The following is an 18,907-nucleotide window of genomic DNA, read 5'->3' on the forward strand; positions in this document are numbered from 1 at the left end:
AGAGATGTGTTTTAATACAGAGAAAGAGAGAGTGTTTCCTTTCATGTCAGTAAGACATTCACCTCTGGATCAAACCACCATCCTCATGACAGAATGATTTAGCCAACAAGGCAGAAATGCAGCTTTGGTGGGCAAATGTCATAAAAGGAACAGTGATACAATTACATTTGCTGAACTGGATTTGAATCCTCTGACACTCATCCCCCTTTAAAATCCACATCCCCGCTCCTCGTGTCAGGAAACATTTGGTAATTTTCTCTTTAAAGTCTGTAAAGTATGTGACAAGAGAATCAACAATTATGCAAGAGGTATAAAGGATCTCATTAGGGAGAGGCAAGGTGAGAAAGAAAGCCTCAGATTTCCTTTGACCCCACTTCCAGCTTATATGACTCATCTGGTAATGAATGAAGCTAAAGTGACCCCTTAAAATATAAACCAACCAACCAACCAGAGAGCTTCTTTCAAATGTCACCACTACTGAGAGCTCATCTTGTGGCTAATTATCATCATTCCTGTATAAGCATGACACATTCAAAGCTGTACTGGCAGCATGCTAATCCTGCTACAATAGACTGGTACTCAGTCTGTGTCCACTCTGTCCACCAGAGACGGGCTGCACGCCACACAGACAATTTAACTAGGTCAGAAGCCTATGCATGGGTGTGAAAGATTGATTACTAGGCCTGGCATGCCACTTTGCAACCCCCTATGTGTATTTGTCTGTCTAGTGGGCACTAATTGGACATCACAGTAAATCGCCTCAGGGTGTCAGGGAGTTTTTGTTTTTGTTTTTGTTTTTTTCCAAGGAGTAAGGGCGAATAGGGAACCAGATCACTCACTATCTGATCACCAATGCTCGATTCCTGGTGTTTTCTGGGTTGCACATCTACAACTTGTGTAGAGCCACATAATTTCTTGAAGGTGCTTCACTCCATCATTAATATAACAAAACTTTCCAGATTATGCAGAACTACACTCTGGACAACAACAATTTGCAGACCTCTCTACCCGCAGTAACCCTCAGTAGCCATTCCACTGACATCCAGTATTTTATAAACAGCAGAGCAGTATCAGGATTGTAATTAAATGCTAATTATGCTCTCACTAGCTGCACAGAGCAAAAATCGAAATAAAGGTCGCTTGTAGGTGACCAAGAAGTCCAGTTTTTATCACAGGAGAAAGTGCAGAGGTTACCTCAACATCTATAAGGCAAGTTTTAGGTTCAAATGCAAAAACGGTCACTTGGGCTCTGTTGGAGAAATTAGAGTCTTACTTTAAGCTCATCAAAGCGCAGTGTGAAGTGCAGGATCTCTGCAAACTGCTTGGCCAGTGCCTGCTCCCGCTCCAGGTGCTGAGTGGGGTCGTCGAAAGTCTCGCTGGTTAGAGCTCCCAGGAGGCTGTGCAGCGCCGCTTCTGTGAGAAAAATACACTTTATTCAGTCAGTAAGGAATTTGATAAAGACTTTGTACTGAGACACTTTGGCTCTTATGTGTATAGTCATCCAGGTCATCAGTCAGTGCTGCTAAGTAATCTTTCACAGTCAGGTTTTTAGCTAACAAAAACCTGATTGTGCTATCCAGAATTTAGAGACACAAAGGTCGTGAAAACGAAGAAGTACTGTATGTTGTATTGCAGTGTTATGAATATTAGTTAGTAAATCAACATTTAAATTCAGAGGGTGGCAGCTAAAAGGCTTTTTTTTAATTAATGATTAATCTGAGACATATTTTCTCTTTTATTTAACTATTTATGAAGTTGAGGCTAAGCACAGAATCAATTCAATTAATTAAAAAGATTCATATGACTATATTTCTTTTTTATATAGTTGTAAATGTAATATTTTAGGTTTCTGACTATTGATTGGACATAAGCAATCTTAGTGGTCCTCTTGGGCTGTGGGAAATAGTGATGGGTATTTTCCACAATTTCTGGACATTTTATAGCCGAAACAATCATAATTTTGAGTGGTTGTAACTTTGCCGTTTCCCTCAGTTTTGTATTATAAAAAATTGAAAAAGTCGGACTTTAAGACTGCTGGGGCTCTAGGAAACTGCAAAAGGCTTTATTTCATTATTTTCCGCATTTATTTATTTGCTTTTATTTCTGGCACTTAATTGATGAAATGATATTCTGTTATTTGTAAATATAATTAACAGATTAATCGAGAATGATTGTGCCGCCACAATGCAGAATCTGCAGTTACAAAAAGCATGGCAAGCTGTGTGTTCTACTGGATAAGGCCAAAGAATAGCCCTAAAGTGGATAATAACTACAGTTAGTGTGTCAGCCAGCTGAAGCAACCTGATTAGAACACAGACCGATAATGGGGCAGCAGTGGTGCCCACACTGCAGACGGCTCAGAGCCAATTGGGGAGGGGGGGGGGACTTTCCTGCTCAGATGCAGATGAGACATGGGACTAATTATCTCATTGAAATGAAATGGAGGGTAGGGGGAACAGGATTTAATTCAAGCAAAATTACACTCATTGTTTTGACAGTAAGTAAATACAAAGCCTGTGTCATGCCTTGACATAGCATACCCATAGACTAATAATTAAGCATAAGGAGCCTCAGCAAGGAGATTAGGAAATTATTAAGTGAAATGTAGTGAACAACTTCCAAGCAAGTTATACTATTAACAGACATGTCTTGTTCAAGGTAAAAAAAAATAGATTCAAAAAATAAATAGAAAAGCTTCAGGTCCCGGTCAGGATTTTTATTCATCGATGCAGACTGTCCCTAAGAATCAGTCTAGACAATGGAAAGAAGTTTCAATAATGACAAAAACCAGACAAGCTCAGCATTTGATGCAAGAAGCCTGCATGGAGCCAAATGAGCACCAGAGAGATTTATTTTATATTTATATTCATATGTGTATTTTACAATTTTACAACACATTATGATGAGCATGTTAAAATAACCTGTAAATAGGCAGATTCAGACAGAGGTCTACTTAAGATAATCTGAACAGTGACTTTAAACACAGACCACTGGCACTGCAATGAAGTCAATTGAGCACATTTGCCATTCAGTAATGACTCCCATCTGCTTGGGCCAGTGTTTGCTGCAAAGTGGCTGACTAAGACTGGCCTGAGTTGTGCTTTTTCTTCCCTCCTCGTCCCAGTCAAAACAGAAATTAAGATGGAGTTGCTTTCAGGCTCTCAGAAATGAGCCACTCTAGCATGTCAGAGAGTCTGGGGCAGGGGGATATCTGAGCCCATCAGGTCACGGCAGAACAGGCAAGTAGAATGCGGGCATGTTATGCTCTTTACTAACACATAGGGGAGGGTTGGAGGATGGCGGGTACAGACTGGACGGAAATTCAGATTCGTTACCCTTAGTAAAGGTTAAAGCCTAAGTCCTGATCAGTAAAAAGCATGCTATGTTGGTCTGTAGCTAGAAAAAAAGTATGGTGTTTTGCCAGCTATTTAGTTTTAAGTCAGATATATAGTGTAAGGAAGAGAAACGTGTCTCTTCCATGGGCGTCGGACCCATTGTATGTGGGTGGGACAAGAACCCCCCACGTTTTAAGACCAATAATATTGGACCCACCCATTTTCACCGTTTCTAATTCAGCGCATCTGTATATTTACTCGGTGGTACTTTCAGAGCGCCGTCAGTCAAATCCATTCTGCTTGTGGAATGCCCTGTTAAATTAAACTCCATACCGCATTTTCGCTACTCCCTTGCCTTCCACACAGCTTCATAATTTGTTCACTTGTTGCTTTTAAAGGCATCATGTAAATATTAGATGCCATTGTGTTAATTTTTGGGAAACCTTGCCAGGTATGTGGTTATCATTTTGGGATATAAAAGCAATTTCTTATGTAACGAGAGACTGATGCGTAATCAAAAGTGCTAAATCCCTGAGCTCGAAAATCACTGACGGGTTACACACACTGCACAGCATTCAACTGGCTGACCTCCGTTACACTTACTTAAAATATACCAGAATACAGGAAATGTAATGGCATCTAATTCAGTAGATCTACATCTACACCATATTTCTTTTGCTTCCGACGCCTATGGTCTCTTCCATTACTGATGTATCAAGCAGAAATGTCAAACATTTGCTTATTTTAGATTCACAAATGCCTGTTTCATACGCTATGATGTAAATGTTTTATTTTTTCCTGACTGTTGGTGAGACAAACCAAACAACTTAAAGACATTGAATTCTGGGTGGGTGTACATCTAGAAATTGGGCATTTTTCTCTCAGCAGCTTTACATTTAAGTGAAATGTGCATGTCGGTGAAAGAGCAAGTCGTGTGGGCAAGAGAAAAAACATAAATAACATAAATGACCCAATCATCTATAATATCTTTCATTCTTGGCGATCAAGCTCTGCAGATCACCCTACCAGCCTGTAGAAAAAGACTTTCAGATTCATGTGTATCAGATAGGACATCAGTCTGCGGAGGCCCTCATGGCCCCTGAAGCCTAAAGTCAAGGCAATGAAATAGAGCAGCAGCCGAGGCTGGGGGTGACCTACTTCATTACATAACAGCTACCGTCAGGCTGCCACCGCCCACTGCTCCCATTGACTACCTTCTGCACCGCCACTGGGATCACAGGGCTGAGGGCGTTTAGGCAAGGCGGGCTCAACCCCCCACACCCCTTCCGCCTCAGGGTCATAAGAAGATCAGGGAGCAGTAAGCCTACTTCCCCCTCCCCCCTGCATCCATGCTAATTAAACAACCTTTAGCCCCACAGCGGGCACAGTGCAATGCAAGCAGCATGTTGAGAAATGCACAGCTCTGGGGGTTTTCAAAGAGTGTTTACATAAGGCTGAGCTGTAGATTACATGTATGTGTCGCATGTCTGTTGACTTTTGCAGTTCAGCAGTCAATACTGCAGATGCACATGCGAAAATTAAGGGCATGTATGAAGGTTGTGTGTTTTGAGGCCACAATAAAATGCCTTATACATAAAGGACATAAAGCCTCTTCCTTCACGCTATCAAGTCTGGCTCTTGGGTGATGTACAAAATTACAGATGGTACCAAAATCCATGACAAACAACACACAGGGATTTATATTTCAACTCACACAAATAATATTTCAAGCATTTGATCAAAACCTCACAGCACACCTGACCTTGTTGCACTTGAAGCAGTGTATGTGTAAGCATTTTTACCCACCTTCATAACAATGTTCCTGCAGAAAAAACATACATACATACCTAACCTCTGGGAGAACTGATAGAACTTCTTCAGTTTCCCTACTAAGGGAACCACAGCCGACCATGCCTGCTCCTGTAATGCCTCGTCCGTTGGATTCTGGATCGCCTAGAATCAACAAAAAGTTATGTTTAAGGCACCCATAACTCTGTAACATCTTCTACAAGAGGAACTCTACTGATTTTACACATGAGGAGTACTGCGGCATATGTGAAAACTTCTTTTATGTTTTCTGTGGGAGCTGCATGAAATCTGGTATATGTCCTCCATCTTCCTTAGCATCTTGTGCATCTGAAGACTACAAATTTGGAAAATGCAAAGATTGTAGCAAGTGTAAATTTGGAGAGAATTGAGCTTACAAGACTTCTCCAGCCTGCTCCTCTTCTCTGCTTGAGGCTACAATAAACACTACAAACCTTTAACATCTGAATCTCCAACTGAACTGTCAGAGGTTGAATTCACTGTGGGTAATATAGGAGGTAGTTTTTAAAAGGAATTTTATTTTTAGCTTTTCTTCATGACTCTGACAATTGTACAGGAGTATTTTTTTAAAGGAAAAGTTCCTTCTTTCCAGAAGATTACTTTTTTTAAAAAATGCTCCAGAACTTGGCATAAAAGTTAATAAGTTGATGGTTTTTGAAGAAGGCCTTTTTCTGAACCCTGTTATTCACAAAACCATTCACACTTGGTCAGTGTGAAAAAAAGCAAAAATGTATTCAGTTGGAAATTTGATCATGCATCATTTGTGACTGGCACAAAAAAATTCAAACTGATTTAATCATTTTTACAACCCTTGTGAATTATTCCAAGCAGTAGTCTCTTGTGAGGGTTATTCATTTAATTTATTTCATCCATCAAGAAACACTTGTGATGGATTACACTACACATAATATGAACTAATGCAGCATTGTAGTGTGATCTGAAATCGTTTCCGTTCTTTGACTACACAGTGTGACACAAGCAGACTCTCCTAACTCTGCCACTGCTCTGTGTGCTCTTAGTGGGAAGTGGATATTTGTTTAAGGTGTACCTCTCTGATCTCCAGTCCCGCTCCCTTGTATGCTTGCAGCTCATCCAGGATCTCCTTTGCGTCTTTCAGCACCACGTCAACCTGCTCCCACACCTCTCGCTCTGCATCTGTTGGCTGGGCATCTGCAATGGATCACAACATTAACAACAACAACAACGTCAATGGTGCAAATAGCTGTAGGAAAATCTAGCAAATCCTCCGATATGTCAGGAATATCTGTAAATTCACTGATATAATCTCATCTTCACATTTAGTTTTGACATCAACCACTGGCTGATAGATAGAGCAAGATGAGAAAAGCCAAATGAAAAAGTTTCAACATACTGTTGTAGCTTTGTTACAGCTCTGGATATAGAGCAGTTTAGTTTATTTGTTTATTTTGCCCTGAGAGGAGTGGCATTGAAGAATGGCAGCACTAATATGAACCCTTTTCTACCACCTGAAGCAACACCTTCCCAAGTGTGATGACTTTAAATCCTGCTCCATGCAGAAAAAAAAAAGTAAAACTCAGCTCATACTGGCAGATATAGTATCGTATTTTTAGTGGGTACCATATTTTAAATTTGCATTTGACTTTACTTTATATGAAATCATCGATTACATTCGATGTGAGCCTTTTGAGGATATTTCAGGGTAATACAGAATTCTAAAGATACAATCCTGATAATTGGTACATTGAGACAAATCTTTATAACATTTAAATAATGTTGCATGAAAAAGAATCTGTTAGATATAAAATTATGATGTTATCTTTAAAAATTCAAGTAGAAACAGTTGGAGCAGTATGAGGCATAGTTTTTTCTAAAGGTATGACTGAGTCTTGGGTTTGCCAAGTGTGAGAATAGTACAGTGCAGGATCAAGCCATGTTGAGGGGCCTTAGGCTACACAGCAGCTGAACTTAAGCGCTTTATATTTGAGGAGGGAACTCTGCTGCAACTCTGCCCTGATTGATATTCTGCACACACTCCAGTGTAGAAGAGGTAGGTTGATGCAAAAGAGCAGAAGCTCTCGTGGTAGATTTGATTCCTTTTGCCGCTGGGAAGAACATAATATAAAAGGTAAGTGAGAGAGAGATAGCGTTTCAGTGTTGAAATGTTATGGTAAGATATTCAGTATATATATATCAGTGGATGGGGGGCAATTAATTTAGAACAACTCACTTTCAAAATCGAGGAAAAAATTGGGCTCCTGTTCCAGATCTGTGCATGTCAAAACTTTCAGTAGGTTCCCCATGATACGATACCTGTTGAGAAAAAGAGAGAAAAATCAATAGAAAAAAAGAAGAGTTCAGCAGTAAAGTAAGTAGGTGGTGATAACAAATGTATCCACCTCACTCTTGCTCTGCTCCACTGATCTGATGCCTGTATGAATTCATTGCTCATAGACACCAGTCTGTCCTGAGCACAGGACCGATATTCTCACTGATCAGAAAAAAATGGAGAATAAAAAAAATAACACTCAGTAGATTTTTCTGCTTTGTTAAGTTTCTTCCCAGCAATTCAAAGCATTTATAGGCCGTGGTATGCAAAGTTAGTAATCCATTTTACAAGCCTCTGCAGGGGAATCAAATATAATCTATGTTCACATCTATCTCTGTGTAACCAATTCATCTTTGGTTATCCTGGTTTTCTGTTACTTTACATCTCTTGTGATTCCCTGTGATCGTCTGCACCTGCACCTATGTATCTCACCTGTGTATCGTTACCTGTGCCCTCTTGTGTGCATATAGTCTTTGTGCCTCCCTTTGTCCTTGTTGGATTGTCTGTTCATTTCTGTATAGTTCTGTTTAGATCTGTTTATTCCCACGTATCTTTGTGTAGCCATGCCATTCCATATTTCTCATCAGTACTTGTTGTCCACGTTCCTTTGTTGAAGTTTGGGATTTTGCTTATTTTTCCCAGTAAAGGACTGGAGGTCAGTTTTTGTTACCTTTTATTAAATACTTTTTCCTCCATACCTGCATTTGGGTCCTGCCCCTTTACAACAAAGTGACAGTTCTAAGGAAGTGCATTGCATTGTCTTGGTCATGGGCGCTAAAACACAACATGATATTTCACTAGGTTAGCAAACCTTAGCACCAAAAAACAGTTGTCTATATAATGATAAACATCTGTATTTCCATTGTTGGACCATGCTAAATTATATGACAGTAAAAGTTCAACTGCAACTAATTATTGATTATGATAATGAAATGACCAACAGAATTAAATTTGAAATTATTGTGAGAAATTATATACCCCGTTTCCAGCAAATATACAAGTAAATACAATGAATACTGGAGTTCCATTCTGTGTTTCCCCTAGGATGGAGTTGTAGCAGCAGAGGTGAAGCGCGGGTGCAGGGGGGAAATTGTGAGCCGGTACTCTTATCGATACTGCTTATCGATCCGGTACTTTAACAGTACTTTTTGGTTCTTGTTTCTTTTTTAGTAGAAACAATTTTACCAAATAAGAGTAAAATGGAATGGACAAATGTTGAACACTGAAATCGTTGAACACTGAACAGCACTATTTGGAAAAAATTATTATGTAAAGTACATGATGTTGTGTGTTGAGTGATGGGACTAACATAAAGACCGTCAAAGCCCTTGGACTCTACTATTCTAAAGGGTTGTAGGTCTTTCACTATGAACCAGGTCACTTCTCAGCCATCCTCCCATTGTTGTCTCTGACTGGGACTAGCAGAGGTAAAGTTTACTTTCACTTTCTCTAGATATTTCACAGATCCCTGGTGTTACCGCATTTACTTGCAAAAACACATGTTACACTTGTGGAAACGAGGGTTTACTCCATTAATTTTTTTTTTTAAGTACAACAGGAGCAGGTGAGTGTCTCTGTCTATGCTCTATAGCTGTGTCCCAATTCAGGGGCTGCCTCCTTCGGAAGGTGCATTTATCGGCCGGTTGCGTCACAGCGTCTCAACTCGGCTGTCCCAATTCGTCGGCTCCTTCAAATGCTGCCGACGGATGCGCCCTTCCAGCCCTGTTCCAGCCTCGCGCAAGAAGGATACACCGGGTGGATCCTTCCCGGCCCAGGCTATCCCATTTTCATGTAAGTATCAGGCTTAAATAATATACAAATGTGATGTTTAACTAGCTAAAGGTTCATATGTTTAATAAACCGACTGGCCTTAAAACGTGATTATTGCTGTTAAAATAATTTTATGTTAAGTTGAGTGAGAGTCGCGGAGCTGCTGTATCAGACAGATGAATATCCCAGCACATTAGAAACGTAACGTAATAATACATTTATTACTGGTAAACCAGACCTTTGGTTGGTGATGTGAAGTAAAACTGACTGTTGTGTTTTGTTTCAGGGAGCAGAAAGCTCACCCAGGTGAAAAATTAATATATTTTAATGCACTAAAAATGTACTTTAATATCATTGAGTACATTTCTAGCATGTTAAAGATTTTTGTTCTAAATTTTTGCTATAATTTGAAAATATATGTAATTGTTTTATTAGTGCATTAATTAGTAGTGTGCTTTGAATGCTTTACATTTTAGTTCTAAGTGGATTTTTACACACTACCAACAAGTCCATTTATAGCCTACTTATAAAAAATATTCATTTGCCACACTTTCAAAATGTTTTTAAGACATTGTTAGCATAGCAAGTTTTAAATACACCTAAAATAAATGTATTAATAATTACAATGACTTTAATCGTGGCAATCAACAAATCTCAACAGGGGGTTGTATTACAATGAGCTATTTGCATGTGATCTGATTATATTTGTATTGATTATATTATGTTATATATATTATTATAATACATATTTATTATATATTTCATTTGCTTATCCATCTGTATTTGGTTGCCTTTCAAGGCTGGCTGGACTCATCCAGTAGGTATTCTTTTTATTGTCTTTTAGGTCCCATGTCTGCTGCTGCAGACAACTAGCATCGTTTGATTTAAACCAATCAGCTTAAAAATAAACTGTGAGCCAATTACAATAGAATATTTGCGCACGTGTGCATAAATGTGCATAACATTTTCTGTCAACGTTTGCCATTTTAAAGCGATTTTGCAAGTAAAGGGCATTTTTCCCATTGACCCTGTCACTCATTGGTCAGCGTGGATTTGAAAACGGAACTGTTAAAGTTCGGGGTGTACTATATCAGAGACAACTCGGTTCATGTTGACAATACTGATTGTAACTCATCAGTACAGACAGCAGCTTCTCCAGGTATTTACATGACTGGACCACTAAAGTGAAGATGGATCGATCGAAGTGTACTGTGCTACCAGGAATGCACAACAAACAAAAAAGATGACCGTTAAACTGCTCTCTGAGGTTTTCATTTTCATGAAGTATGGTGAGAAGTGTCTTTTGAATGACTGTTCTTTCTACAATGACCGAACATGAGAACAGGCAATGGCGTTGATCACAAACAGTGTTAGCACCACTACCCTTTAATGCAACAGGTGCAAAAATTAAATAAAAAAGGTAGATTCTGGGAATCAACGTCATGACGCGTTGCATTCATGGTAGTGGTCGCCATATTTTAGGACATACAAAACAACAACAAAAGACTACGGCGGCGACGACCAGTGTAAGAAACAGAGCAGCTGTCAGAGCTGAGAGCTTACAGAGAAAAGCAAATCACAAATCAAAAGACAAAAAAACAATGCATGTACTGCAAGAAGATTAAGTGCAAGATCCCTTACCGGGAGAAACTTAATAAGAAAGCAAAGTAGCGCTACCTAGAGAGGATTAAGGGAATTTACTTAATTGAGCCCCACATCAATATTCTGTGACAAAAATAAAGAGGTTCAGGTTCATTGAAGTAGTCAATTGAAGTCATTTATTGTGGTAAAAACATATGGGACTTTCACATGGTTTGTGGTTTAAACAGCGGGGCACATATTCAATATAGTCAACTTAGTCAAGTCCAGACACAGCACACAGACACAATGGGCACACTCATGGGAGCACCATGCTCACTGCTAGGTCTCATTAAGTATGGTGTACTTGGAGCATAGACATCCAATCCCCCTCTCCACATGGACCCGGATGTGATCTATCTGCCGTGTCTGCCAGAAAACTCCCCAGACATAATTTCTTTAAGTTATGTAGCTATGCCGCCAGCTAGTTGTGATGAAATTAGCTTCCTTATAATTGTGTCTAATAGTGATTAGCAATGTTTAGCGATAACCACAGGGTTAGGGGTTATCAAACAACCACTATCCACCACATATCAGTCGCTATAACGCAACTCCGTTCTCTGCAGCACTTTGTGAACTAATCTCCTACAATGCATTGCGTACTGACGTCACAATCCCACAATCTATAGCTGTAGTGAGAGGTGCATTCACACCGGACACGATGCAAATTTTTCGCGAGGGTAGATTACATATAAAGTCAATGCAATAGATAGACGCGGCACTAATGAATAGTGTGAAATGTGCGATGCGAATCAGACAAAATTCGCGGGGCGTCCATCGCTACTGTGCTCGCACAAGATGATGTCAACCATTCTAATTTAATTATAAAAACCCTTAACCATGTTAACTTAATTTCCTCCTGCTTTTCAACAAAACACGAGAGTACATTTTGTTTAGTAAGAATTTGTTCTAACAGCACCTAAAGTCGTCAATATTCCTGTTATTTCTGTAATAATCGTGTCAGAAATTATGAGACTAAACTTTTCCTCTATTATTGATATTGACAGAAGTTGTAAAGTTCAGAAAATCTACATTTGTGGAAAAGAAAATCTGTTGGTTAGTACATATTCAGCAGGACTATTTCCCATTCCCTGCTTTTTTAATTGTAACAGTTAATACTATTTTTTGGTGTTTGTGTTACTATAAAGGTAGAGTTTGTGAAATGTCTGTCTATTTTGTAGATGTCATGTCTTATAAAGAGGCATTATTTATAATATTCTATTTTTGTTCTTTTCTTTTTATGCAGATACGGTATTCTCTAATTTCCTGGATCAACTGTGTTCGACGTGAGAGCAGTGATTCATAGGAAATGTAACAATGAGAATTTGGTGCTTAAAATGAAACAATAAGCAGCAATAAGCAGTGCTTTTCTGAATATTTTTATTTTTGGTGGATGTTAATATGCCATGTTTTTAATTATTTTTGAATGTTCGATATATTTTGTGTTATTAGGGGTATGGTTACCCACATTTATATCAACATAATGGCTACCACCATTTGCTGCAGGGCAGGGTAATGTGATTATTTTTTCAACCCCAATATGGCAAAATCCTGAATTAAAACATCCAAATATGAATAAAGTTTTATCTTTAAGTGAAACTCTTGTTTTGTTTGTTGTGTGTACCTTTCTTATCAAACTGACAGTTTACAGAAGTAGACTTAATTTTAGTGTACTTACTGTGCACTTTTTAGTGTGCTATTTTTGCGGTACATAGTATACAAAATATATGTATGTTAAGATATACTGAAATAAGTGTACTCTGCAGTACTATATTAGGTCTTCAAGATTCATTTAAATGCATTTTTAAAGTATACGTTCTTTCTGCTTAAGGGATATTGTAATTATATTAAATGTGCACTTTAAATTCAAATAAATTATATTTATATTGTATTATCCACACATTTTGATTGGATTAAAAATATATTTCTTGCATATTATAAGTGTGTTGAAGTCGAAACAAAGCACATAAATAGCACACTTTTAGTATATTTGTCATGTACAAAAGTAGTATGCTTAGTGTACTTTTTTTCACCTTGGCACTTCATACAACTGGATTTCTTTAAAGAAAGCAGAAAAAAACTGTTCAATAAACAATAGCCAGATATTAATTTCTGTCTTTTTTTACCTGTGCAATTTTTCTCATCCTGTGCAATATATCTATGTATGGTAGTGCATATATAGATGTGTGTATACATATTTATTCTTATTATTGTTTTATTGCACATCCATGCAACACTGTAGTTTTTAGTATTATTTTTATACAGACTACTGCACATTTTAGCCTCTTTTCCAATATTAATGTATTAAGCTTCTCAGTCTTTATAGCTCTTTTCTATGTTTTTTTCTATATTTTATTATCCACCTCTTCCCTGATGCCTTTGAGTCTTGCTGCTGCTCTAACAAGCTTTTTTAAATTATAATATTATGTTTACATTCATGAGCATGTTGCAATTTACTAGCACTGGTGTTTAGAAGTTTGGCTGGTTAATTTAACTACTTTCTACTCTGTTGATACTTAATCCTACAGCAATGCAACATATTCTATAAAATCATCATATTAAGCTTTCAGTGGACATAAAAGGTAAAAAAACTTGTAATCTGAGTACATTTGCCTCAGAGTGGAATAGAAGTATAACTTTGCATTAAATGAAAATACTAATGTCTTGCAAGTACAAGTACCTTGAATTTGTAGTTAAATATGAGATATGGAATTATATCCTCAAAGTGAAATGAAATAAACCATACATTAATAAACTGTTGTTAATTAATATTATAAAGATTAACCAGTGTATTTTAGCCATGCTCTCCTCTCAAGGATATATGAAATACCTAATTAAGTCAGTTGGTGGCGATAATGCGACTCGCCAGTGAGACAGGAAGAAGAAGGAAATCTGTCGTAGACCAGAAAAAGTTTGTTATCCGCGTGAGAACGTAAGTGCACATACAACGTGAGGGGAGCGGTGCGAAGCTGCAGTCTGAGAGCTGCTCTGCTGGAGTAACAGGCAAAACACACACATCACTATTGTGAAAAACAAAAAACACACAGGAGCAGGCAAAGAGTGAGAGGTTGCGCCACTGCTGGACAAGATGCACGCCGGGGAAAAATAATATTTAATTTTAACACTGTCGTTCCTCTGACTCCAAAAAGCACAATGCTGATCCTTCTAAGTAGCAGAGGTCAACAGACATATGACCTTTCTGAGATCAGTGGCAGTATGTAGAGAGAAATAGTGGCAGACCCCATCAGTTGAGATAGATTTAACCCTTGGTGACAGAGTGGAAATGGGCAGGATGCACTCTGAAAGGGCGGAAGGAGGTCTAATGCAGGACGGTGACAAATGTTAAATTTCAGCAGGCAGATGTCAGCTGAGATGAGTGACAGTTGAAACGCCAAAGTGGGGGCCAGACGTAACAGGGTAAATCATGCCGACACAGGTGAATCTGGAAGAAAGGGAGGTGCTGCGGCAGAGCAAAGTACACTCAGCAGTCAGAAGCAGAGGGTTGGACTGAGGGCTTTTAAAATACATGGGGTACTTGAGGGAGGAGTGACATGTATTCTTGCATCTTGAGGCAATCTTTTTGCACAGAAAATATTAATGATGAATGGACGAATAATACATGACTGTAAGTGTATGTATAAAGAGCTTTTATACTATTACCTCATCTATATCCAGATAATCAATTGACTCTTAATTATTAACGCATCTCAAAGTCAAATGGAGCAAGCAATGACTTTAACATGTTTCCTCCTCACGTTCAATCTCTCACAACAATGAGTAAAGCTGAAGAAAAAGCTGAAATAATTAGTTGATTATCGACATTTTTTTTATCTTAATCTTAATTTACTAAGCAAAGAAGGCAACAATTATCCGGTTCCAGCTTCTTACATGTGAATATATGCTGGTTTTATTCATCTTCTATGATAGCAATTTTGAAACTGTAGTGTAAACTAAACTGTTAGTTCAAAACAAGACAGTTTCCCTGATATATCCTGCAGCACAGTGCAAAGATGGTATTTTTTTTACTTATTTACTTCAAAACCCTCTTAAAAACTGATAATCACTAGTCGAACACAGTGACCACCAGCAGAGACCCACCTGCCTTGTCCAGCCTTGTCTTATTACCTTCTATACTAATGTGACCTGAAAGTCTGACTGTGCCAGCACTGGCACCTCACTGGCTGTCGGAAAGCAGCACCTGATCCAGCCTCAGAATTGATGACAGCTGTCACTGTCCTCACCCTGCTGGATGAGGTGGGCACTGCCCATCATCGGTAGGGCTTCGCCTGTCCTCTACTGCCACCTTTTAGCTGCTCTCCAACAGGCTGCCTGGCAGAGCTGCCAGGGCTTGTAGTGCTTCAACACAGGCACTGGCAGCATTTTAGGCTCTTTGCTACAACTCCCTTCTGCTGTATGAAATTAGGTCATTTTAAAGACAGGGATTTATGTGGCTGCATTTCAAAGTCCACTGGAGCATCTTCAAGTGTACCAGAAAAAATGAGAAATTTAATTCTGTAGATTTTGCAGCTTTTTATAGCCTACTCTTCAAATTGCAGTAGCATTTAGAGATTACATTAACCTGAACCAATACCTTTGTAGTTTATATGATGACAACCCTTACAGTACCATGATGATGTCGCTAATATGATGGCAACCCTTCCCTTTAAAGTTAAATGTAATGCAGTGAGTTAATGTGTGTACACTAGTTGCTTTGTGATAGTGTAGTAAGAGAAGAGAGGTGCTGGCTGCAAGTACACAGATAATGTAACAGAGAGAAATCGAGGAATTGAAGCCCCCTTCCGCCCCCCATCACTGGCTGTAGCAGTACCCAGTAGACAGCCTTGTTGGCTTGTTGTTGTTTTGAACCACCCCCCCCAATGAGCCATCGCGTGCTCCCTGCGAGGGAGGTGGTGGCTGCTTCTAAGGCCAGGGGCAGAATCTGACAAGCAGGGGCCCACACAGCTCTCCTATTGGCTGAGCTGATCTACCCAACAGCTCACTGTATCCATGGAGTCCAAAAAAATGTAGTGCCATTAAAAACATTGCAGCAGCCAATCAGAAGCGAGCTCCTGGTGAGGAGCGGGTACAGTAGTAGTAGGACTTGAAAGCACGTGAATATATTAATACAGATGAGGTAATGCGCCAAAAACAGCAGATAAGTAGTGGAGTGAAGAGGAATATTTAATTCCACTACTGAGCAAACGGTGATTTAATGTGATCAGATTTTTTATACACAGCACAGCAAACATTATGATCATTATAAATCAATACACTGATGAATATGACCAATTGCTGAATATAATGATACATGTTCTCACTTTGCTATCACTGAAATATATCAATAAAATGTAAACATGTTCTGGGTAAACAGTAAAAAAAAACTAAAAAAACTAAATCACACCCCAAGTATTAAAGAGATTAAAGATGCTGCATAAAAAGGCTGGAGCTTATTCTGGAAAAGACACCAAACCAGTGCCACGCCCATGCAGCAGCCTGACCTCCGGATGGCAATGTCTTTAAACATCTCCCAGCTCTCTAAGAAGCAGGGCACAGCTGAAACCAAGCACTGCAGCAATGTCCAACAAAAACAGCTCGGGGGATGATGGCTGGCTAATGTGAGGAAGGCATAGTGCTGACATTCCACTACTCGGCTGCAGCATGACAATCCACGTGCCCTGCTGCTTTACTATGGATGAAAAACAACGCCCTCCCCTCCCCAGCCGGGCACAGACAGAGTATGGAGCGTCACGTGGATTCCGCCGCGGAGAGGCTCCGAGCTTGTCTGGGGTGTGAAGGGATGGGGATTATTTCAATATTTATGTCTGAAACAACGTGGGTCTGAAATGAAAAATTCCCCTTCTTATTTTTGTCTAAGTATTTAAATTAAATTAAAAAACAAAACAAAACAGTAATACTGGGGTAAGGATGTGTGCTGAAAATGACTGCGTGTGTGGAAGGGGAGGGATTTGAAGCGTCACACTGCGGCAGAGGCTGGCAGAGCTAGGCAGCTTTAATCTTGACCTAGATTCCCCGGGTGACATGCCACATTGCATTAGCCCACTCAGCCAGACCCGGACCCGCCGGAGCTCACTGACACTGGCCCATATTCGACAGGCAGAAAATGTGGGAGCACTTCCCAAATGGGGGCTGGCATGCAGCCCCCTGCCTTAGTCCACCTCCCACCTTCTACTCAACTCCACTTCTCCTCACCCCCCCCCGACCCCCTATGAGGAAAGGGGGTTGGGGGGAGTTTGCCATTTGTTTGTTAATGGAGTGAACTTGATAACCTCGTAGCAGCGCCTTTGTATTGTTACACCCGGGTAAACATCAGCTAATGCCCTCCTCACCCAGATTCTGTTGAATCATAACAAACTTACAGGAGGACTGAATCATTACAACTGATGGCGGTACTTGATGTGACATCGACTATCAGCGATCTCATTTTACGCCTGCAACCACACAGGCAGCTAAAAATATCCCCTTTTTAAAAAAACTCCAGCAAAGCTTCCTTAATCACATCACATCACATCACCATGATGAACCCAATCGGCATGAACAGAAATGAACACGAGACCAGCTTGACCAAAAGCAGATCAGAAAGGAGGATGAAAGTGGGAACGCCTCATCCTCAGCTAAGTCCCTCTGTTTGAAGGCACCTGATGAAAGATGGAAACCATGGCAACAGGCACATACAAAGAGTCAGCTAAAATGCTGGCTCTATAAATTGAGCTCAATGAAGAGGCCCTTAGCGCTGCTCCTCAGTCACACCAATACAACACTTAACACCATGAAAACACAAAGAGATACTACAGCCTGGATGGTGTTAATTTCAGAACAATGCATTTAACGGATTGAGAGGCTGTTAGTGGGCTGCTACATAAACACCACAAGGATCTATATGATGCTTCAAAGGATGGAAATATTTTGTGACAGATATATCCAAGGAGTCCTGAGAGCTGTGAAACCAGATCATGATGTTTATATGAACTCTCCACCAAATTCACCACTTTGCTTCTCCCCTGCATCCACTGAACATCTGCCTGAGAAGGATGCCCTCCCCAGCCTGCCCTTGAGAGTCCTTTGACTCCTTCATATAGGACGTGTTAGGAAATCATTAAGGGGCATATTGACTCGCTGACATCAATGCATCACCTCCTTCGGGGTAGCTTCCTCCTACACCCATTCACAGACAGATCTCCCATCCTTCTGCTAACACAGCCCCAAACCATCATTACTTGACTGACCTGACAGACTGTGACTCACCAACATCACTGCATCCTTAAGTCTCACATGTTCAATATTCTTTCCAATTTAGTGTGAAGATAAATTAAAGCATCACTTAAGTTGAAAAACTACAGTGAAGCATTAACTTAGGTATTTTTTTTCCTTCACGAATTTGGGTGGGGCACAGTGGAGGTTTTGGAGGGATGATGATGCCTGTCAGATTCAAGGGAACCAGCTATTTTGAGTGACGAGTGCCATCTGCAGGATGAAAACAGTTGTGCATGATGGGAGACCACTCCCATACCTTACACCATCACATACCATCTTACACTTATGCTTAAACATACAAATTCAAGTGACCAGTGAGAACACTTACAATAAGTTACCAAGAAAATATATATATATATATATATATATATCTGTCATCAATGGAAAAAAAATAATTTTGCAGTAATTATGAAGAAACATACTGTACATTTGACTCCAATAATGTGCCAGGTCCCTGAGATGAGGAGAAGCATTAATGACTGATCCAAGAGCACCACCCAGTGTTCACATGCAGACACTTCAGGAGTTATGTTAATCTGCCAAACGTCAGGACGTCCAGCATGTGCATCTGCAGGAAGAAACTTTGGCAGGAAGTTACAGTGTCAGTCCTCTAGAGGCATAAATAATAGATAACAAAGTAGAAGTTAGGAGCATTTGGCAGACATAACAAGCCACTCTACATACACCCACTCAGACATATCATCTCAAATTACCTATGAGGTTGAAGGGGAGCAGGAGCGTTTTACATATGCTTATT

General features: G+C 39.6%; 1 protein-coding gene across 2 annotated transcripts in view; it reads right to left on the reverse strand.

The window, feature by feature from the left end:
* The window catches only part of fam49bb (family with sequence similarity 49 member Bb), a 40,742-nt gene that overhangs the window by 6,455 nt on the left and 15,380 nt on the right, over positions 1 to 18,907 (reverse strand). Inside the window, exons 3-7 of one of the 2 annotated variants that reach the window (XM_047327715.1) lie at positions 7,541 to 7,632; positions 7,372 to 7,454; positions 6,211 to 6,332; positions 5,183 to 5,288; positions 1,274 to 1,413 (exon numbers count right to left, since the gene is read on the reverse strand). In XM_047327715.1, coding sequence (XP_047183671.1) covers positions 1,274 to 1,413; positions 5,183 to 5,288; positions 6,211 to 6,332; positions 7,372 to 7,454; positions 7,541 to 7,593 — 504 coding nt within the window. In that variant the 5' untranslated portion in view covers positions 7,594 to 7,632. The remainder of the gene's footprint in view (positions 1 to 1,273; positions 1,414 to 5,182; positions 5,289 to 6,210; positions 6,333 to 7,371; positions 7,455 to 7,540; positions 7,633 to 18,907) is intronic. The other variant, XM_035613359.2, reaches the window with a different exon arrangement.

Source organism: Scophthalmus maximus, chromosome 16 (genome assembly GCF_022379125.1).
Source record: "Scophthalmus maximus strain ysfricsl-2021 chromosome 16, ASM2237912v1, whole genome shotgun sequence".
NCBI classification, from domain to species: domain Eukaryota; kingdom Metazoa; phylum Chordata; class Actinopteri; order Pleuronectiformes; family Scophthalmidae; genus Scophthalmus; species Scophthalmus maximus.